Source organism: Amaranthus tricolor, chromosome 4, assembly GCF_026212465.1.
Source record: "Amaranthus tricolor cultivar Red isolate AtriRed21 chromosome 4, ASM2621246v1, whole genome shotgun sequence".
NCBI classification, from domain to species: domain Eukaryota; kingdom Viridiplantae; phylum Streptophyta; class Magnoliopsida; order Caryophyllales; family Amaranthaceae; genus Amaranthus; species Amaranthus tricolor.
The window spans coordinates 720,606-744,844 of record NC_080050.1 but is presented as its reverse complement, the minus strand read 5'-3'; the positions used below and the strand labels follow the sequence as shown (position 1 = coordinate 744,844).

Sequence of the window (24,239 nt, the reverse complement as noted above, 5' to 3'; positions counted from 1 at the left end):
TACTGACATATATTTTTGTCAAAAAAATATACATCCAAATATATTAAAACATCGAATTGATAAATATTTAATAATGATATAAGCTTTTTTTATCTTTTAAATTTGCACCATATGATTTATATTTGTTAAGAGTTTTTTGAGTTATTTAAGGGTAAAAATTGAAAGGAAAAAAAGGAGTAATTCATTTAAGTTGGATGTATATGGAGAAAAGTATGATGGATGTGTATAAATGCAATACACAATACAAATGATGGGAAGCTTAGCTTGCAAAGTTGTCCCCCATGATTTCCTAAAACACAAAACAAAAAGGGGGCCATATTTAAATACTTTATTTAAATGGAGACATAAATGGTTGAATGTTTCCACAGTAATATCTAGTTTTTGGGTGTATGTGTATGTGTATGTGTATTCATCTATCCCTATCTCACCAATTTTTATCATCAACTAAGTTCAACTGCCTGTTTAATGCTTTTTTTTTTTTTTTTTTTTTTTTACTTCTTTGTTGATTGCACAATGCACATGACATGTCCCTTTACACCTCTATAGTTTGTATTTAGTTGGTCCAGAGTTAGAGGTATAAATTATGGTATTGTGTGAATCCGATGATTCAAAAGTAAGATCAATGTATAGATGAAAATCAAAAAAATAATGAGTTACGATCAAAAATAGAAACAAACCCAATGGATTAAAAGAAAATGGAGATAGTTCTTAATGGGAGAGAGTAGAGGTGTTCATTCGGGTCATCTTGTCGATTTCGGTTCAGGTGTTTTAGGTCGGTTCAAAATCGGGTCTTGTATCCACATTGATCTTTACATATTTTTAAATTTATTTTGAAGTCGGATCAAGTCAAATTCGTTTATAAGGTCAGTAAAAATTGAGTCATCGAGCCTGTTAAACACCTTAAGCAAAGAGAATATTTTTTTTGTTTTCTTTACTTTCACCGAAATAATTTTTATCTTTTTAATTGTTTTTTTTGGATTGGGGGGAGGAATTTAGAAAGTGGGTTAACTGACTAAAGTGTTGGGGACTCCTCAAACACCCATAAAAAGTGGTGAGGGAATATACTTTCAGTACTTTTCTAAGCTAGTAATCTACTTATATTACTACTATTAGATGATATACTCCCTCCCTCGATATTGTAAGGAGGAGTATGGGTCTTGGACTCTAAACTCGATCTAATTTTAAATTAAAGGTTTGAATTTAGTTGTTTTTAAACCTTATGAAATCGGATTGGATTTGAGTTTATAACATTTGGATTTGAATTTGGGTTCAAATCCATATATTTGATACCCAAATCCAATTCAGATTATGTGTATTTAATTATTTGATTTGAATTTTTGTTATATTTTTGAACGTTACGTGATTTTAAACTTTATGTAATTTCAAATGTGGTCGTTGTATTTATACTTTAAAAATTAAAAGACTTAATAAATATTTTGTTTTAAGAATTTGAATGTTAGAAAATTTCATATAGTTATTTGCTCAATTAGAATTAAGTATTAGAAGATATTTATTAGTCGAAAATGCTTAAAGATTTATACAAATAGTCAAAAATTGCATAATAAATTTTTAAAAAGTTTTTAAGAAAAAATATTTTGGACCCAGATTCAGATCATAGACCCACCAGATACTAAAGATTTGAGTTTGAGTCCAAATTTTACAAATTCTATGAATCTGTATCTAAGTCTGAATTCGATAATAAAATTAGGGTCTGAATCCAAATTTAATTGGATCAAACTGATCGATACTCATCCCTACTCCATACCATTAACAATTATAAATCACATGAAAACTAAAAAATTGACTAAGACATTTAAAGGGTGATTTGTTGTCTTATTATGATATTTTTGAATTACAGGAAACTCTGATTAAAATTCTAAAACTAATAATTTAATATGTTGAATCCTTATAAAATATTATGAGTGTATCTAATTGTTTGAAAGTTTTTTTCTTGTAATAAAAGTTTCATACTCATTCCTATTTTAAATGAGACTTTAAAGCTAGTATTAAGATTTTATTATAATCTATTTATTACTTATTTTTATAATTTATTAGTATTAAAATTAATTTTTTAAATTAGACTAGACCAAACTTAAAATATTACTATTACTATTTTTCATTGTGAGTGGTTTTTAATTACCCTACACAGAGAAACTCAACACATGAAAAATAATAAAGCTATCCACATCACCAATCAACTTGCTATTGAAGGGTCTTCCAAATATTAAAGACAAAACTAATTGATTTGCTTATAAATTGGTCCATGTTTTCTTTATTGAAATATTAGACCATAAATTCAATAATTTAAAGATGGTTCATAGATTGGACCATTTTTGTGCCTTTTTTCATTAAATTTATTATTTTTCTTGTTGTTTTTCTTTGGAACTCTATTTTTTGTTTGTATTTTACTTATTTTCACTTAATTAATTTTTACTAAATGTGACTTCTATAATTAATTTACATTAATGAAAATAAAATATTTTAAGGAAACAACTTAACAAAAAACTTTTACAACATTTACAGTTCTATGATAAATTATACTCCTATAATATCACGCCTTCTCACATGAGAGTCCTTTAGAATAGAAGTACTGTAGATGTAATACATGTTCTTCTCAACCCGCATATAAGCTGCTAAATATTTTACTTGAAATGAGAAGTGGATAAGATTCAAATTTGTAGTCCTTCTTTAACGATGACTTCTGATTATGTATCAAGCAACTAATTAAATTAAAAATTCAAATTGAAGATTGAAGCTTCGGAATAAGTTAATCTAGTAAAATTTGCAAAAACTCCAAGAAATTTGTGATAATATTTCAATTTCTATCAGAATTTAGAAATTAATTTTCAACCTGATCATTTCTGAAATGATTACTAAAATCAATTAGTTAAAGTAGAGAGTGTCTTAGAAGTCAAAAACTGGATATAAAGAATGCAAGTGTACAAGCACAAAATCTTTTGGTTACACTTAAAACAGATTCTGGGATATATATTTTTCAATATTTTTATCCTTCTAAGTGGAATTGAACATAAATAGGGTCATAAGTTACATAATGCCTAATTGCCACATTTAGCTTCAATCTAAAGCTAATTATAAATGATTAGTTTAATCAATGCACCTAACCCCATATAAATTACTCCTATTAACTTTTCTATTTGTAACCACAAATGGATATATTATAAATCCCCTTCTACTCAATTTGTTACTATTTTATTTATTCATTCTCTCTCTATATATGGGATGATTAGATAAAATCATGTAAAACTGTGATAACTATACTTAGATATATATGTTGTGGCAAAAGGTATATATAATGTCTAAAAGGGTGTTTATATATATGTCAAGGGAAAAGTTTGTGTTATTCAAAAAAAATCACTTGAACATGAACACTTTTCAAGTATGTATGTACATATTTTAGTAAATGTCTAATAATTTACAAACTTATCACCCGAATATGTATATATTTTAAACTTGTATTTAAACTTATTTTTAGTTTTCACCATTCACCACTTTGGTTGGTTTTTCTAGCTCTATCATGATCTTATATTTTCTTTATCTAATTGAAATTAAGTGTGTATAATGTTTTTTATCCTTCTTATTTTAAACAACCATCTTATTGGATCTCATCTCTGTATATATGTATGTGTTTATATATAATATCATAATTTTTAGGTAAATTTCATCTACAAATTTAATTTAATTTTTTTCATTTCATCCCAATTTTTTTTATTCACTAAATAATTATTTTGTACAAATTCACATTATAACTAAATCTATGAAATGGAAGAGAGCTTCATAAAATTTAGCAATTCTCTTGATCAACATTCAACATGATATTGTGTAGTATAGGATCACAACCATATAAAGCTACATGCGTTTTTCCCCCTCTAGTTAATAACTACTCTCTTTGTCGATTTAAATTTATTATGTTATGTTTCTTAGTTGTTATATTGATTATGATACATTGTATTTATTGATATAGTTCTACCTCCTAATCTCATCTATAAACTTATTTTTATTTATAAATATATTTTTATTTATTTTATATGTCGTACTTTCATTTATTTATTTTTTGTTTAATTTTTCCACTAGTGATCAACTAATCCAAATTAATGTTGTACTAAATTAATGTTGTAGCAAAATAAAGAAGACAAATGCCAGTTTTAATTAATGCATCCAACCCAACAACCCAATATGTTTTGTATGATTAAGAAAGTTATGATGATTAATCAAGCAATTATGATGATTAATGAGAATAAAATCTTGAAACATAAAACGTAAGAGTACTCTATTTAATATTGCATATTAACTAAGGCATATGTCCTATCTTTAATGATGTAATACCTAATTCTTCTGTCTCAGTAAATTTGTTACATGTAACTCGTGAACCTACTAAAAAAAATAGATGATATTATATTTGATAGGGAAGTGAGATTTGTATAAATGAGATAATAATAAAAAAATTATAAATTTTAGTCAAAATAAAAAAAAATAAAAATTTAGTGGGACTGAATTAAAAAATTAGGTCACATTTTATGATACATATGTTGTAACTAACACCTACTAACAAAATTAAGAACCTAATAAAAGTTGGATTCTTTAATAACCATAATTTGTTATTCATTGTGGCCCACAAATCTTTCATCTTTGTCGGCTAATTATTTTTCATTTAATGAATTAATAGAATTGGTTGAAACTTGAAAATTAAAATTTCACTAATTCTGGTTAAGGCCTAAGGAGATATGATGTGAATACTATCGTATTGCTTATTTTCTATTTTAATCTATCATCGAAAAATTTGCTTATTTTTATTTTGAATTTGACCCTATCAATTATTACACACTACATTCTTTTCTTATTTCAACGCATTATATTCTAATTATTATTCTTTTTTTCTTATTTTTTTATTTGAATTTGACCCGACTAATTTTGGTTGAGATAGAAGAGTATAATTCTACAAGCTTTTAGAAACAGTATAGACGATTAAATTGTATAGATATACGTACATAGAATTAAAAGTGAGAGAAAATAACTAAAAACATGTGTAAGTAAGAATTATAGTGATGACGGGTCAAAAAAGAATTATAGTGACGATAATTTATCTTATTTCTATTTTTGAATTTTACACCACTTTTAATTTTATATTCTCTCTTTTATTTAAATCTAAATATCCTACTACTTAATCCATTATACTCAAAATCTTCGTGCAAAAGTAATTGGGACAAAATGGCTAAAATTTATTCTGTAATAATAAAAATGTGTAGAACTTCCAAGAATTTAAACATCTAAATACTATTTCAGAAGAAAATAGAATTGAGTGTTACTATTCTATAAAAATTAGGTAAATTTAATTTAAGCAAAGAATTTCTAGAAAGTGTTGCACAAATATTTAATTATATATGACTCATTTCATCTAGAAAGAGTTGCAAAAAATTTCAATAATATCGAACTCATGTTAACTAATTGTAGAGATAGCTCATAGTCATGAACTCATGATACAAGTTCATACTACAACATTGGGAAACTACGTTAATTTTCATTACTTGTATTAATATACATCAATCTTATTTAAGTTAACATAATTATGTGACAAACCAGTAGAAACAATGGACCAAATTTGACCTTATTTGTAATCATACTCTTGGCTACATCAATTGCTAGAAACTATGGGTTCATTAAAGTTTAGAGTCGAATAAATCAAATTTAATTTTAAAGTCTGGTAAGTATTAAATTGTCAAGTCTGTTTTGAACTCTTCTACTAGTTTTACTTTGTTATTATTAATTAATATACTCATTATTTATTATTATTCGTTTGGTACATTTTCTGTGTATATATTATTAAATATTATTTCTGAATACATATTTATGAATGTATATAAATTTATAATTATTATGAAATATATTTTTATTAATATTAGTAGAAACAAGTATTTGATACTGATAGGTCATTAAGAATAATTTATTTAGTTAGTAAGATTTTAAGCTCTATATCAAGGAATCTCATGATATATTATATACTTTAATATTTAGTATATTAATGAGTAGGACAAAGTTAGAAATTTGAATTTTGGTGTTTGATTAGCTAAAATACTAGCAAAATAATTATTTTTGAAAAACTAGCAACTAAAAATTAGATACATAACATGAAATCGAAATTCTAATCTTTAAATGGGAGAATTTCACTATAATTCAAGATAAAAGTCTATAAAATTACAACAAAGTAGTAATAAATTTAAAACTTGTTCAAAAATTCAAACCACAATTTGTAAATTTAATCAATCTTCATATCATATATTATAAATTAGTAGGGAAATCAGATTAAAAATACAACTGACACGCGTTTGAACCAAGAACAGATTCGGGTTTTTTCACTTCATACATCAATTTTCTAGGCCTCTCTGTATAAGAGAAATTAACGAGGATTAGAAAGTCCTAACTATAGCTTAGTCCACTACTAATCTTAATACATACTTAAGAGTAACCTCTTGTGCATTGCCACATTTATTATAATATTTAATCTCTACCAGATAAATATTTTAAAAACTAAAGTGCCGCAATTATTATTTTTATAATATATTCATAATTATAGAAATATATAGTAATTGCCCAAAATGTATTAGGATATAATTTCCATGGATGCGCCTCGTTGGCTTCCAGTGTGGCTTCGCCACTTGTTAGAGAGAATCACTCGTGGCACATATCGAGTTTATCATTTCTTTTGAGTAGTTTATGAAAAGAGTTTTTTTTTTTTACATTGGCAATCCTTTAAAGGACGGAGAAAGTATATATTTCAAAGATTGTTAATTTTAAAGTTCTTTCTTTTATCTTAGAGTTTGTAAAAATTAAAAATTAAAAGAGCAAACTCAAAGAGATATAATAGTATATGGTATTAAACAATCATAGTGTTAGAGAGAATATTAAAATGGACTGATATCTAAAATCAAAATGATGAATTGACCAACAATAATAAGATCAAATAAAATCTAGAATATTAACTCTGATACCATGTCAATAAACAAATTCAATTAAAAGTTTAAAGTATTTTTCTCATGATAGGAAAGGTTGCCATAGGTTTTCCATGAATGCTATTGTTTTGCTAAGCTGGTTTCTTGATAACATACTCTATCAAGCCCTATCACAATGACTATTTTAGGTGAACATTATGGATGTAAGACATACCTTATTCATACCTGACGCTTAATATTTTACTTAAAATGGGAGATGTATTATATTCAAACCCACAGCTAGAGCCTCAGATATGTCAAGAAACAAAGCAAACACTCAAGCTAATTGTTAGGATTATTGGACTTGTGTTACCAAGTAATCAAAACATCATTAAGGTAATTAATCATTTTAGTTAGTGTTAAGATTAGAGGAGGACAAAGTATCACATATTTGTGATTTGGTAGTATGGGATCAAAGAGTATATGATACTATGGAAGAGTATTTTTGACATGTGAAGAATTAGAGTGCAAAATTCAGTCTAAGGATTAATGTGCATGAGCATGGGAGACCAAAGTAAGCATAGAAGAGGAAAGAAAAGGGATAGCAGCATGGCACGTTCTGACCAGCTGCTCGACTAGTGGCTTGCCCAAGCACTCGGTCGAGCGGGTCAGCTGCTGTTTTTTCGAGGCCACTGGAAGCTGCTGCTGATCTCTCGTATTCCAATTCAGTTGCTGCCCCTTAATGCACTATTATTGGCTATATATACATGAGACTTAGGCCCTCATATTGTGCACCAAAGTCTCATCTAAGAACTACCATTCTTTGCCTATGTAAATTACTCTCATTTTAGCTCCTCTCTTTTCCATATTTATACTCGATTGTAATTCGTTTAAATTTGTATTTTATCCTTTAAACACATTAATATAAATCCTAGGCTAGATGGTGGATGTAGCCCAAAATTGGTGAACCACCTGAAATCTTTGTCTTGATTATTTACTTATTTTTGTCATTCATCATTATATTGCATTATTTGATTCTAAACTTTAACACAACATAAACACCCAACTTAAACCTTAATTTGTGATCCTTGAGTGAGGTTAATTACCTCTCTTTTCACTAATAATAATAAAGGTCCAATATTATATTATATACTTGATCAATTATCACAATCCTATTATTTATGATTCATTTGTAGTCTAGGAAATATGGGTTATGACATATGAAAGACTACATCTAAGAAAGAAGTTTGTATAGTAATTAAGAACTAAAAAGTGTAGTGTAAGAGATGGAAATATCTATACCTGCATACATGCACAAACCCTGCAAGAAAACATAATTAGAATTAGGTTTTTATGATAAAAGATTATTAACCAATCAACTTAATCAAAATATTAAGTTTATAGTTGAAGTTCTTATAGAATGATATATATTCTATCTTGCCCCTACTATGAGAGTTTAGAGACGCATTAATACTCTTTTCCTATATGACATTAAATATTTTACTTTAAAATAAAGAATAGATGAAATTTGAACCCATCCATAACATTCCGTTAAACCGTTATATTATCTTTTCAGTATTCACATGATTGGATTCAATACCAAACTAAATTAAAATTGAAATGATTAACTTACGTGTAAAAAATTGAATCGGAAACACAGCTCAAACATTGTGTAAGATCTTGGAGATCATCATCTCCAATCATGCAAGCAATTAAGCTACATATGCATGACAATTGCTGCAGGCAGAACATAAATCCCTAATCCACCAAAAAAATTAATACAGAACCTATAAGAAAAATTGGGTGATTAATGTAGTTAATTAAGAATTAATTAAGGAAAACTATTCCTCAGAAATTAAAAATAAGGAAATTTATTAAATTAGGTTAGATTTTGTCAAGGAACAAACTCAACAAAAAACTTTAATTGATGGTTGAGGCTTTAAGATATGTTATAGACTCTAACACGCCCCTTTACACGAGAGCCTTTTGTCACGCTCATATTCGGCCCTGAATATTCCAATTTAAATGAGGGGTGCTTGAGATTCAAACATGTGACCTCTTGTCACGCTAGCTTCTGATACCATATCAAGAAACCAACTTAACCAAAAGCTTAAGCTGATGGTTGAAGGTCCATGATATAACAGACTTATTGTGAATGTTAAGCAAATAATTAAAAACACGAGATGTACATTCTTCATAAGTCAAAGAAATATTATTCTAAAACCATATGGTTATTGGAGTAACCACTCAAATAACTGTTAATAGGAAGTGGAATAAACCATCCAACAAAATTGAACAGAGAAAAAAGAAGAGTAGAATACAATTATGCAATTATCGCATTTGGTGGTGTGAAATAAGCTCATCTTGCAACAAAAAACGTGTTGATGCAACTGAATTTGGGAAGCAACAAAAAACCTGCAACAAATTAATTTGATTTAATAATTGTTATAAGAAGAAATTCAAGTGTGAATCATTCATATATGAGAACGGTGGGAATTTATTTATTTGACAAAAAAGTGTTACTTTTTATTAGAAAATGTTAGTTTTAGGCAAAAAAAAAATTTATAAAAAAAATATGATATAAAAAAAGTTTTTGAACAAAACTCACAAAAAGGTGTTACTTCTTACATAAAAAAGTGTTATTTATCCGAAAAAACGTGTTACTTTGTTTATTTTTTTTTAATTTTTTTTTCTCAAAGTAACAACTTTTTTTTAAAAAAAAAGTAACATTTTTTTGCCCAAAAGTAACGCATTTTTTGTAATTGGTAATAATTTTTTATCATTTAGGTTGGTTCTCACGGTTCTTATATAAGCTTGGTTCTCATTGAAATTTGACCCGTTAAGTAAGAAAGAACAAATTAAATTTTAAACTAATAAGAAAAAAAAGTAAGAAAAAATTATAAATTATATACCTCTGTACCAAGACAAAATTCAGGGCATTTTTGTTCTCCACAATTACCACTGCATGGCGTATATCCACCACAACATTGTATAGCTATCAAAGATATTTTAAAATGTCAGGACTTTATATATTTGCATTATAAATTTTTTAAAAAAATTAAAATTAATTCTTCAATTAAATAGTAATACGACATTTATATTTAAATTAACTACATTTAAATATATAATAATAATAACTAAATAACAATTTTAATTAATAAAAAACAATTCTTCAAGATAAAATCTAACACTACCACTTTTACAACTTTCAATAGGAAAATCTTTCGATTTAATATAATTTTCATATAATTGAATTAAAAGTAATGATTTTGATTTGGAAATTACTAACCTTCTCATATTACCATGGAGGGCTCGTTTACGATTTACGAAGCATGTATGAGGCGCATGGTCCACTCTATGTGTGTGGAAATGCATTATAATTAAGACTAAGCTTAATATTTGAAAAATTAAGATTAATTGCATATAATGTACTGATGTACATATTCCTACGTAGCCAACAAGAGTGAACAAGAGTGAATTCATAATACTAGTATAAAAAACGATTGTAATAATTTATTATAATGTTAAACAATCCAATATTAATGTAATTTTAATTTAATAACACGAGTATGGACTAGGCGGACACAGGCTAAAATTACCCTGTTTTATGCAGACCAAAATGCGAAGTAACAATCTGCAAAACACAAGAAATAAAAATAAAAATCAAATTAAAACAATTTTTTATTGTATACATAATAACAAAAAAACGTAAATAAAAAAAACAGTACAACAACAATGCAAAAAGATTAATTCTAAAATAAAAATAAATAAATAAGTAGAGATAGAAAAATAACATAAAGGGTCAAAACAGGGAGTATTCATCAGTTCTACACTCCATGCATTATGATAATTTTGACACATTTTTATTTTTTTCTAATTGCGCATCAAAAGCCATTGTTATTGTAACTCCAAATACCGAAAAAAAAAAGAAAAAAGAAAAAGAGGACTTTTTTAAGTATCGAAAAGGAGAATAAATAAGGTAATATTTCTTAAGATTCTCAAATGGAGAAATCTTATCAAATTTATAATCTTTTGCTTCTTTCTTTCATTTTTATCAGATTATACCAGTTTTTATTCTTTTATTGAAAATATCTTTTCTTCTTTTTTAGATATTGGTTAATTGGAATAAAATTTTCTCATTTTATATAATTAAAGTTTTAGGTTAAGACAAATATATGGGGTGTGAAGACAAGACTAAAGTTGTTACTTAGAAGTGGTGGAGGAAATGAGAGTAATACTCTAAATATAGAGAAATTAACTTTCCAAATATATAATATATGTTCATTTTTGGTAAGGTGATAAAGCGTTAACTACTTTTGTAAATTGTAATGCAACTTTGTTCATTTTTAAAAAGGTGATTAACTTACTTACTTTAGAAATGTTTTACTATTAAAAGCTAGCCAAAGAGTAAAGGAACTAAGGAAGTTAACCATATGCCCTAATTAGATTTTAGAACTTAATGTTTTCTTTCTTTCCTTTTTAGTATTATATACTAATTTGCTCGGTTTCAACTTTTTACTTTCACGTTTTCTAACCCCTAATATCGGTTGGAAAACAATGACCATTAATCATGGATTTAAATCTCGTCTAATCGTCTCCTTTCCTTTCAACTCTGTAATAAAAATAAAAAAATATAAATTTGTTTATCAATGTTTTTAATCATGGACCACCTAATATTTTTAAGAATTCACATATAATATTTTAAAACCAAATTTATTAACAATTACTCCTATCATTTAGTTGCATTATTTGGATGATACCTATGGATTTTGATGCCTATAGGGGCGATGAGCTTGGGTCTTACTATAAATCTTGTATAAGATGTGCGGTGAGCTCAGCCCAGAAAGATTTTTAGCCCATATTCTCTGAGCTCTGAGTAGGCCGGAATTGAAGTGGGCTTATTTTCTTCATCTATACAAGCTTACCTTTTTGTTAGATGAACAATTCTTGTATGAGACTGTCTCATCATGAAACGAGCTGATATGAGATTAACCGATATAATTAGTTAAATTTCTCTAGTTGATCACTTTAAGGTTATAAGTAATCACTTTAAAACCGTAAGTGTATCTTGAGTCAATCCAATAGAGATAGTTTCACCGTGACACCGCCTCATTTGAGAATTGTAATTCCATCACTTAAAGTGAGATTGTATCATACAATAATTTTTTGATCTATTTCATTCATATTTTGCAAGTTTTAAGGGAGATTTAATTTGTCCAATAGTGGAGGGTTATCCTTTCCACTTTGTAACAGGGTTAAATTTATAAACTTTGTTTGTTGAAAATAAAATCATTGTTTCTTAATCAAATACAAATCAACCCCTTTTAAAAATATATCTTATTATATTTTTTATCTTTTTCACTTCTAATTCATATTTAAATCCAATCAATTCTTCACTCCCTTATGCCATCAAAAATCATAACCATTCGAAATTTTTTACCTTTAAACAAACTTGACACAAATTCATTGTGTCAAATGTTATCCACTGAACTAAAAGAAGCGAGACATTATAAGGAAGAAAAAATAAATAAAAATTGGATAAGAAACAAAAAAAATTAATACGAAAAATACTAAAAATAAAAATATTGTAAAACTAAAAGAAATAAATTAAAATAAAAATATTAACAATCTCATGATTGAAGACAAAATGAGTATCAAACAAAGTTTTTGAATATTTAGTCAATCAAGATTGAAAATCAAAAGTATAATATAAAATCATTCGTCAAACACTATAGTAAAACTAGTAAAATAGAGTGGTAAGGTCCAAACTAAAAGGTTTTGAATATTTAGTCAATCAAGATTGAAAATCAAAAGTACAATATAAAATCATTCGTCAAACACTATAGTAAAACTAGTAAGATAGAGTGGTAAGGTCCAAACTAATTATAGTTGTCATTAAATGACACTCTATCTCCTTGAATTTGCCTTATATATTTTTTTAAGAATATGATTAATAAAACAAACTCTATAAGATAGACTAGAGTAACAACTAAGAAGCAGCAACAACATATAAATTCAATTTCATTTTCCTTTCTATTATCTTTTATTACAACTTTTCCTTTTGTTTTTAAAAAATAATTTTAACATTATCTTTGGATAACAAATTAAGAGAAAAATAAAAGGAAGAAAAGGGGAATAAAAGGGAGGGGAAAGGAGAGAGGTAGTGGATATTTAATATTGTTTAATGTTTAGTTGTTTGTCTAAAAGGAAAGGGAAGGAAAAAAGAATGAAAATAAATGTTGATCTTCAAAGTCTTTCCACTTTGATATTATTTTTGGATAGAAAGAAATAAAGGGAAAAGAAAGAGAGAGATTTAAAATGATAGAGAATTTTTTGTTCGAATAATAAAAATGGAGAGAAAAGATTTGGATGAGAGGGATTTGAACGGGAACAACAAGTTTTATTAAGAATATAATATCTCCTAAGGTAGAAAGATTTAGAAGGAAAATACTAATTTTCTTTCATTTTTCCTTCCTTCCCCATACAAGATACAATCTCCGTAGTCCTCCTTAATCATCTCCTTCCTTCCCTTCCTCTTTCTTTCCTTTATTTTCTCTTCTAATTTACTATCAAAACTTTTGCTCCTAATTTGCTATCCAAACTTAATGTAAAAGAAGATATATTTTTAGTAAAATTTGCCTATATCTATCTTTCAAATCCTCCCCTTCAAATCCCTATGTTATCCAACAAAGATTTATTCATCTCTCCAAATACTTCTCATATCTTTCCCTCCATTTTTATTCATCCAAATACACAAATATAAATTCGATAAAAAATTAAAAAATATACTCCTTCCATTCGCTTTACTTGTTCCATTTGGTTTTCAACACTATTTATCAATCACTCTTATTATGTGATTTGTTCTTAATCTATAAGTTACAATATAGTCATATGAAATCTTATTTAATTCGTCTTATTATAAATTTTATTAATATCAATTTTTTATAATTTTTACTCAAGCACAATTAAAAATATTTAAAATTAAAAACGTATATTGATAAATGTGCCAAAAACCAAATGAAACAAGTAAAGAGAATAAAAGAGAGTACAAAAGTTGTAAACAAAAAAGTAAGAGTCAATAAATATGTTAATAAAAATTTAAAATGTATAAATCATTACAAAAATTAAAATAAAATAATTTAATAAAACAGACTAAAAAATACAAATAAAAAACTCTTTATTATATAGTAAGAGATCTGTAAACAGTAGTAGACGAGACGACGATGTAGGAAGACTGGAAGAGAGAGAACCACACCAAAATCAAATTGCTCCCTTGAAGAAAAAATGTTAAATTTCATGAGAAAAAATAAATGAAGTAAATATATTTTCCATTATTATTAGATTTAGATCTAAAAATAGAAAAAAAATTATTTTAAAAATGAGGATTCGAAAAAATGCAAGGTTGATAACACCGGCATCTTCGTCGTCGTCGTCGTCATTTCTGGTTTGTCAACTCAATCGCTCTCCATGGGATGTTGATTCTTTCAACCTCCAGGTCTTTTTATTTCTCAGATCTATTTTTATTTTATCTTCTTAATTTCAGAAAATAGATTACTCATTATGCAATAAAACTATGGCGGACGATAAATTTTTAGGGTTTAGTTGATCCATTTTTGGTGGCTGTTACTTTTCTAGCTATTCTAGGGTTTTTTAGCTTTCTGTTGAGCTGCCAATGCCTGCCATTATCATTTAGCTGTAAAATTATTGTTTTAGTTGTATGCTATTGCTAGCTGATTGCTGAAATGCTGATAATTACTCTTACGATGTCGTTTAATTTCATTCAGGGTGAATGGAATGGTCTGAATAATGGTGAAATTATTCAATCTTCAAATAGGTAATTGATCTCCATTTTTAGGGTTTTAATATGCTTGAAGCTGAAATAGCTGAAAACATCTTGCAAAATAATGCTTGTTTAATTTTTTTTACGAATAAAATTAAATTAACTTACAGTTTTCCGGAGTCTATGGAATTATCGTTTGAATACGTCGAGAAATCGCTTCCACCACCATTATCACCGTCACAATCGCCGCCAAAACTCGAAGAACAAATCGGAAGTCGAAAAGAATTTCAACACATACATCACCTGCTAAAACTGCCGCCTCTTTGTAGTTCGCCTCCGAAGAAACGAGGACGGCCGAAAAAGCAACCCGAAACAACACCAACAATGAGTCCGTATTCGTTTTACGATTATTCCGGGTTCGGGCCACAGTGTAATTGGACAGATGAGGGACGACAAAGAAATAATTCTCAAAAATCTCCATATTCATCTTCTTCATCTAATTGCAAAGATAAGGAGAAGGAGATAGATTATATTGAAGATGAATTTGATGAAGATGAAGATGATAGGTTTGGTGGGAAAAGATTTCGTAAGCCGGTAAAAGCCAGGTCATTGAAATCGTTAATGTGATTGTATTGTATTTGTGTTTCATCAACATAATCATGGAACTAATTAATTTGTAGCTTTTTTTTTTTTTTTTTTTTGTAATTTCTCCATCCCAATTTGGGTTTTAATATTGATATTGATTATTATATTGATTTTATTTTAATTTTGTTTGTTGACATATATCCTTTTTATATTAATTTCTACAAATTGTTTACTATTTTCTTAGAATGGTACGATATAACGTGTGGCTTGCAATATCATGTTGTTAATATAACATCGCAAAATCTACATTCTCTACAATAAGTTACCAAAGGGTCACAGTCATCATTTTTATTTGAAAATTGAAACTAAACAACATATTGCTTGTAGTGACGTCTACATGAGATATGACTTTTAGAGTCAACTACCGCATAATAATAGGGTTAAATATTTATAATTCTTTATTGTCAAATTATAATAGACTATATACATACTTTATGCCGCCAAGTAATAATGATCATGGAAAATAATCTCTTTGTGTGAGTAGGCTTGTTGGCAGCCCAACACACTATTTTAAAACTTATCATTAAAAAACACAAATTATTGTGTGAGATGGTCTCTCCAAAATATATATATTGAATATACTGAATAAATAACTCAATTATACAAATTAAAAAAAAAAATTTAGACTTCTCACAAAAATAACTTTGAAAAAAATTAAATACGTTAACACAGCATAAATTTTATGTCTAGTATTCCTTGTGACTAATGAGGTTGTAAACTCTTAGCTATGTCTTGTAGACATAATATAGACTTAGCTAGGAAGGTTGTAGAGTTGTAGGCTGTAGCATTGTAGGTTTATTGATTTTTATTATTGGAAAATACATAAAAAGAAAAAGAAAAGATTTTTAAGTCCTAATTGTTTTTTTTGTGATTTAAGTCTTTATTTTTTTTTGTTAGGTCATGTGGTGTAGGCGTGTAGCTGCTTGCGAGTTGTAACGACCCGGTTAAATTAGAATAGCATAAGCTCTTAGCCTTTTTATTAAAAAAATATAAAATTGGATAAGATGGGAGACAAAATTTATAATGAGAATTGAATTTGAGTTGACTTGTTTGACTAGTTAGCAATATTGATTAATTTTTTATTGGTTTTTATGGAGATATTTAATAAATTTAGGTATTGGTTATTGGTTGTTTATTAGAGAAAAAATGGGTCAATAAGGCAAAAGCCAACAAAAAAATTAACTGGAGTAGCTTTGTTATTTTGACTTAGCTGATTTAAAAGTTATTTATCAAATACTTTTTTTTAACTGTTTGACAGACCAACAAACTAAAAGGCAAGAACCAACCAAAAAAATATGCGAAAGGACCCTACTCATCAGGCCCGAGCCCCCTCCTCTTCTGCACAATTTTGCTATCTACGAGTAATAGTTGTGTCATCAAATTTGTAATATTTAAGTTTTTTATACTTCAATGAGAGTATTTTAAAAATATATAACAAATTTTATGAGACTAAGCAAATACAATTACATGTACCATTAGCTTATATCAACTTTCAATTCAATCAATTATTTAATTTTATGAAAAGTATTACTCTCTCAAATGTATCAATTTTGGTCAAATGATAATTGATGAAAAATTTTAAAAAAATATAAAGTCATATATTATGAGAAAGTGAAAAAACAAATTAATTATGTGAATAATAATTAAAAGGAAATATGATTCATCATGACCAATAATATGCATGTAAACACTTATCTTACCTACTAATTAAATTGAATTTAATACGATATTAGTGGATTTATATTAAAATTTTTATCGAGTAAATAAATAACTCAATTTGACCTAATCTTGTTATTAAATAAAATATGTTATAGTTGAAATTTAAACATGACATATTTTATGTTTGTAAGTTTGCCCTAATAATACAATTTGTACATAGATAATAAACTTAAAATTTGAAATCGAACCCAAAAATATATAAGATGCAACATTAAAAGGTTTATAATATTTGATCATTTAAATTTCTAAAATTTCTTAAAATAAAATACTCCCATATTAAATATCCAATCAGACATGATAATTTCAATTTCTTAAATTTCTTAAATTTGCCAGGATTTTGGAATCTATTCATATTATTAAAATCCAAAATAATTTTAAAAGACAATCCACACTATGAAAATGATCGCTTAGATGTTGGTATTCTAGTTTTTAACTTTGTCTTTTACATATTATTCTTTATTCATTTTTACCTAGTTTTTTTAATTTTTTTAATTATATACATTTTATTCCAATTTTTATGTTTAAGGGTCAAACTTGTATAGTAAGACGCAAGTAGGTAGTTTCAGTTTCACTTACTAATCTCTGTTGCAGGGACCTATCAATTTAAGGATTAATCTCAAGTCCGAAAACTCTTTGGCCGCATCCTCTTTTATGAATATGGGTATGGGCATGATAATGATGAAGTGACAAATAAAATATACTTCCTTCGTTCCTTTATACTTGCTACATTTGATTTTTTACGTAATCCAATCCTTTATTTTGATCATTTATACATTGAACTATACATATCTAAAAATTATAAAAACTTAATATTATGAAAGTATGTGATTAAACGATTCAGACAAGATCCCACTTGACTATATTATTTCTTACACATTAGCCGCAATATATAAAATAAGCTTGAACGATAAATAGTATCAAAAACTCTTATATAACGAATATTTCAGAACGAATCAAGTAGTTCACACCAAAAAATTTCAATTTTTAAAAAGAAATGAAAATAATGGCATAAAAGTTAATTTCGGCCAATTGCAAGGGTATATAAGGTGATTAATTTGAAAAGGAATTATATGGGAAGTATATTATATGGATTATGAAAGGCTAAAAAAGCAACATGAAGTAGCTTCTTTCCGTAATTATTATCACTTTCCCTTGATTTGATATACTCCTATATATTTTTCGAAAATTATGGATTATCTTGATGTTTAAAAATTTTAACATTTATTTTTATAAGAATAATTTTGGAATTATAGTCTTAAAATTTAGTATTTTTGCACAATTACAGTGTTAATGTTTTTTTTTTTGCGAATTACAACCACCAAACTTTGCAGGATCAACCCAAAACACATAATTCGGACCATTTTAGTGATCAAAATTTTAGGTTAAATGGTCGGAATTCTGTGTTTTTGACCTAATCATGTAAACTTTGATACTTTAATGGCTATAATTTACAAAAAATAAACATTGAAACTGTAATTCGCAAAAATACTAAACTTTAAGGCTTTAATTTACAAATAATTTTTTTTTATAATATGAGATTAATGCTCACCATTCACCACTTATCGTAAGGGTTAATACATACTACTTTGTAATATTAATTCTCTAGCCTACTTAGGAGTACTATTTATTATCTCATATATTTATTTATATATGCTATTTTTTTTACAATAATTTAACCTTTTTAATGTAATTCACAAACTCATTCTTAAATTTTTAATTTTGCAAGTAATATTTCTCTTTCGCTCTGTTTTTGTCCAACTTTTACATTATTTCATATAAAAATTCTAATAAGAATTAATTGTAATAAAATTGTAGCTAATTCTATGATATGAAGATAATTTTAGTTTCTATTTATCTCTCTCAATCTACTATATATTTAATTTAGGATCAAATGATTGTGCTATTTTATTATTTATGGATATAAATTTATTATTTTTTTATTTTACAATATTTCGCGGGCTTTACAATATTTTTAATTAATATCATGACCCCACGCTTTCTATTTAACTTACAAATGTTCATATATGACTTGGACGGATAATAAGCCAAGCTTAGTTTAAAAAATATAATATGAGTTGATCTCATGATTAAAGGAGCTTCATTGAATTTTGTAAAATGAATACAAAACAAAATTGAAAAAATAAAGTTCAACATAACAAAATAATTTTTAATACATAATAATCTCGAATTCTCAATATATATAAACAATTACTTTTTCTCAAAATGGTACATAAATAAATAGTTCTACATAATTAATTTTTTATACTATATAAATTATAGGACAACTATTATGTGCATATGAGATGTATATTTGAAAAAAAAATAGATAATCAAGATGATTCGAATCTAAGGTAAATTCTTATTTGAAAAAAAAAAAAAAAAAGATAATCAAGATGATTTGAATCTAAGGGAAATTCTTATTTGAGAATATTCGCAATTTTACAATTTTGTAGTATCTATCTAGTAGAAGGTAAACTCATTCTCAAATTTTTTATTTTGCAAGCCATATTGAACTTATTTTTTCATGGTATTCACATATATTAAATAATTTATTATATTTTAGTTAAAATTCAAACAATAAAACCAATAAAATAACTTTATGTACCTCTTTTTTAATATAAAATATTTTTAGTATGAGTAACTTGGTAAGGCAGATAATCGTTAAAAATAAATGATATTTTTCTAAGCGGTAAGAATTAAACTTTTATAATAAGAGTAAATATGTGAAAATAGTCGGTCAATCAAACTTTTAGTTTGTAATTTCTTCCTCATTTTCGATTTTGGTCAAATTTAGAGGTCTTGAGAATTTTTCAAAAATACATTTATTACATAAATTTATCAAAAAAATATTAACAATAATTTTTAGGAAAAATTGTCCAGAATAATTTCAGTTATTGACTATTTGCTGTGAATAATCTCCACAATTGATTATATCTATATAATCCAACTTTTGTATATTTTTTTGCTGACTACACCCATTTTCACGTTCTAATTGGCTATTATCGTTACCTATTAGCAGTTACACTCACTTTTTTTCCCCTTATACTTCGTTGGTCTAACCCTACTCCTATTTGATGATAGGTACGTATAATAGCAGATTAAAATATAACAAAGAGTGGTATCAGCAAAAAAAAATACAAAGATTGAGTTTTTAAAAAATAATAATTTTTTTTAAAAAATAATAAATAATTAAGATTGCTCATAACAAATAAGCAATATACAGAAGTATTCAAGATAAATTTCTCAAATTTATATTTTTATGTGCCTCTTCAAATTTAACAAAAGATAAGACTAAAGATAAACTTTATTTTGACAAAATTATTAGTGATTATAAATATCCACCTTTGTCACACACGTCCAACAAGAGAGAGAAAATTAAAGAAATCTGCAAAAACTAAGAAACAACAAAACAAGAGAGAAAAATAAAAACCCAACACAACACACCCTCACCAAGAACAAACCAGAAACAAACCACGCTACAATAACAGAAAAACCCAACTCCAAACCCATTTCTCTTCATTTTCCCCCAGTTTTCACCTCCATAAATTCTTCTGCAAATTCCAATTTTACTTTCATAATTATTATTCATTCTCATGAGGATTAGAAAAAACAGAAAAATTTTAGCTGAAGAAGGATGTTCATCAACACCAATTTCATTTACAGTTTGTCAGCTTAATCGCGCTCCTTGGGACGATGATTCCTGTTTTTCCCAGGTATTTTTAATCTTTTCCAGATCTATATTTTCATGATTTTACTTGATTATTGCTTTTAAATCAATCCCCATTTTGTTGTATTAATTATTATTTAGTAGGGTTTTTTTCAGCTCATTTTTTCTGCTCTATAATAAAATCTAGGTTAATTTTTCGTAATTCATTCCTCATTTTAATCTCTATTCGTTTCTAGAATCTGTAATTAGTTTCATGCTTGGTTTATATTTGATTTTATTAGTTTTTAAATGTTGTTTATGGGTTTTATTTTCTTATATTATTCTTTTTTTTTCGATAACGATTATAGTTTCTTCAAGAACAATGGGATGATTGTCTACCTGTTAATGGAAGTTTAGTTGATTGTATTCATGCTTCAGAGAGGTAATCTTCAATCTTATGTTATTTTCGGTTTAATTTATCTTCATTTTGTACAATTTTTGTATTTCTAGGGTTTCATCATTTTGGGGTTTAATTTTTGAATAAATAACCAGTTGTAAATCAAGTTTTATTAAATATAATGTAAGAAATTGAGAAATCTATACTATTATTGGGTTTGATTGATTTATAAATACTATTCCTAGTGGAGATTTAAGGGAATTATCGCTGGAGTTCATCGAAAAAACTGGGTTAACAACAAAACTTGTTGACTATCAAGTTGAACCAAAAACGACATCGTTTTGCAAGAAACGACGGAGTACCGTGGCTGAGCCGAAGAAACTAACTCCAGCCGCGCCGCCACCACCGTCTATCCTCGCCGAGCCGAGGAAGCGCGGCCGCCCTAAGAAACCAAAACCAACATTACCAGCTCCAGCCACGGGTAGTGAAGCTAATAATGATAATAATAACCCGTATTCGTATTACTATTATTCCGGGTTCGGTCCAAGTTGGGGCAAGAGAAGAGGAGGAAATATTAAGCATTGTAAAAATGAAAATTCTTACATAAATAAAAATGGAGGAAATTGTAATTGGGGTATGGATAATGGTGTTACTAATACGACTCTAGGGTCCGACTCTTTTATGAGTCAGTCCGAGGATGATAATGGTGGACAAGATGAAGACAACAAAAAATATGCTAAGAAAACTTGTGACATTGTAATAGTGGATGAAGTTTTAGATTATATTGATGATGATGACGAAGATGAAGATGGATCGGGTCAAAAACGACCTCGAAAACCTATTAAGGCTAGGTCGCTTAAGTCCTTAATGTAATGGTGTAACTTAGAAGTGTATAATTGTAACATTGTGTGTTATTCCAGATATTTGTTTATCGGTTTTAATTAGATTGTTATATGACTGGAGTTGTAGTAATAGGAAGTGGTTAGATTACAGTATTTTAGCCTGTACTAGCCACTTGCGTTTTGAGGCTTTTCAGATTTCTTTTATTTATTGTGGGAACTTGGAAGGGTAGCATTGTACTTTTATGTTGTTCATTATGGGATGATTGAAATGAAAAACATTTTTTCATTGCCCCTTTTTAGTTGGAATTATTATCGGTTTTTCCAAATAATATTTTGTTCCTTTATAATGTTTTTCTCATCTAAAATAATATATTATTCACAATTTTTTATATGAGATAGTTTTATGATGAGATTTTTTCTAATAGACCGACTTAATATATATTTATTGTCTTAAAATAATCACGTATAATTTTAAAGTGATCAATTATAGCTTCAAAGTGATTATTTATAATCTTAAAATGAGCATTTAAAGAGTTAATTATATAGATATGTCTTATGGTGAAACTGTCTCATACAAGACAAGTTGAATATTATAAGGAAAAAGAAATTTGATTAAGGTTTTAGGAGAGATTTAGAATGTAAAATATATTGAGATCCCGTAAAACTCGTTTTAATGTATAAGTATAGTATTATTTTTTAATTTTTTTTTATAATTTTTTAGAATATATATTTAGATATATTAACGATAAAAAATTTACTTAACAAAATTAAAAAAAAAAAAACGAGGAATAAAAAAACAGGGAGAAAAAAATAAAATTAGTACTCCTATGTGACTGAATATGAGTAGAGATTGTGGGCAAATGTGAAGCCCACTTGAATAGAGAAGGTAGACTAGACCAAAACAAACATGGTTTAGTCAGCTTTAAGTTTATTAGTAGCAGTGTTACGAGGGATCTGACACGTGTAATTGTAGCATCATATGAAAAAAATAAAATCCAATAACGTAAGTAGTAAGTAATTTTTTGGAAATTATAAATGTAAGTATGGCATTTTATCAATAATACTCTTAAGTTATTTTTTTTATTATTAATGGTTCTCTCGTATTATTGTGCGTCTTATAACTATAATCTTTTTAAACTTTTTCTGTCCAAAATCTTCTAAAACCGTTAACTTTCTTTTATGTTTTAAATTGAAAAATAAAAGAAAATAAAAAAAAATTAACGATTTTTGACAATTTTGGACAGAAGAAGTTTAAAAAGGTTATAGTTATAAGACGCTCAATAATACTAGGATACCATTGATATTTAAAAAAACTTAGGGGTACCATTGATAAAGTACCAAAACTCAGGAATACTATTAATAATTTTTCTATTTTTTTTAAGTAAGAGAATATATTAACTCCAAATTTTTTTTTTGCAATTTAGGCTATAAAAAGAAAAAAGTCACTTACCTAAAACAATAGGTAAGCACAAAGGCTAAAACAAGCAAGATAAAACAAACCACAGAAACAAAGGCGAAAAAACACGACAACCTCAACAATGAGTTTATCTTTCCTACTACCCTCAAACATAGAAGCAACATAAAAATAACATCTTTAGCAACATGGCTAGGTCTCAAAACCTTCACTTCAAAAATATAAGCATTACAACATCTCAGTCCACAACAAGGAATTGCTATTCTTCCTCTTGTAGTAAGTAGTAATATTACTTTGGCGGAGGTGTTTGTTTTTGATAAAATTAAGGTAATGGTTGAATTTTTTAAAAATAACTAAAAGTTAGAAATTTTAAAAGAGAATTATACAATGAAATTTTAAAAGTATATTTTCCTTAAAATAACCATATTATATTTTGCTATGAAAAATAATATACGTTTTTATATAAAAATAATAATATAATACTTCATCATATTTTATTTTGATATAATAGATGTAAGACTTACGAAAACAATTAAAGATAAGATATAAAAAAACATATGTTTATAATTGTATATATAAAATGTATTATACCTTATTACATGTCTTAAAAAAAATAATCAACACGAGGTGGGTCCACCCCTGCTTGAGAGCCAACAAGTGTAGCGTTTCATTTTTAACGCTAGCTAAACGGTGTTGCAATAAATCTAAATGGAATTATCGCATGTTATCAGCCATACATTCGACTCCTTGGAGGCAAGATACAGCGCGCCAACTTGACTATTTGCTCCTCTTGTCGCACAAGTCTCTCCCTTATGCAAACATGGGTAGAGATGATCTTTAATTGACGATCGT

The 24,239-nt window shown here is 27.0% G+C and overlaps 2 protein-coding genes and 1 pseudogene across 2 annotated transcripts; 2 read left to right on the top strand and 1 right to left on the bottom strand.

Annotated features, from left to right (window-relative positions):
* Positions 1-5,490: 5,490 nt before the first annotated feature.
* LOC130810213 (uncharacterized) lies at positions 5,491-12,057 on the bottom strand (annotated as a pseudogene).
* Positions 12,058-14,159: 2,102 nt separating this feature from the next.
* LOC130811344 (uncharacterized) lies at positions 14,160-15,441 on the top strand. Its single transcript, XM_057677614.1, has 3 exons — positions 14,160-14,439; positions 14,729-14,778; positions 14,895-15,441. Exons 1-3 carry the CDS (start codon positions 14,323-14,325, stop codon positions 15,349-15,351), a joined length of 624 nt encoding a protein of 207 aa, XP_057533597.1. The 5' UTR covers positions 14,160-14,322; the 3' UTR covers positions 15,352-15,441.
* A 5,011-nt stretch (positions 15,442-20,452) lies between these two features.
* LOC130811343 (uncharacterized) lies at positions 20,453-22,279 on the top strand. Its single transcript, XM_057677613.1, has 3 exons — positions 20,453-20,801; positions 21,103-21,176; positions 21,377-22,279. The coding sequence occupies exons 1-3, from the start codon at positions 20,682-20,684 to the stop codon at positions 22,002-22,004; spliced, it is 822 nt and encodes a 273-aa protein (XP_057533596.1). The 5' UTR covers positions 20,453-20,681; the 3' UTR covers positions 22,005-22,279.
* Positions 22,280-24,239: the final 1,960 nt, after the last annotated feature.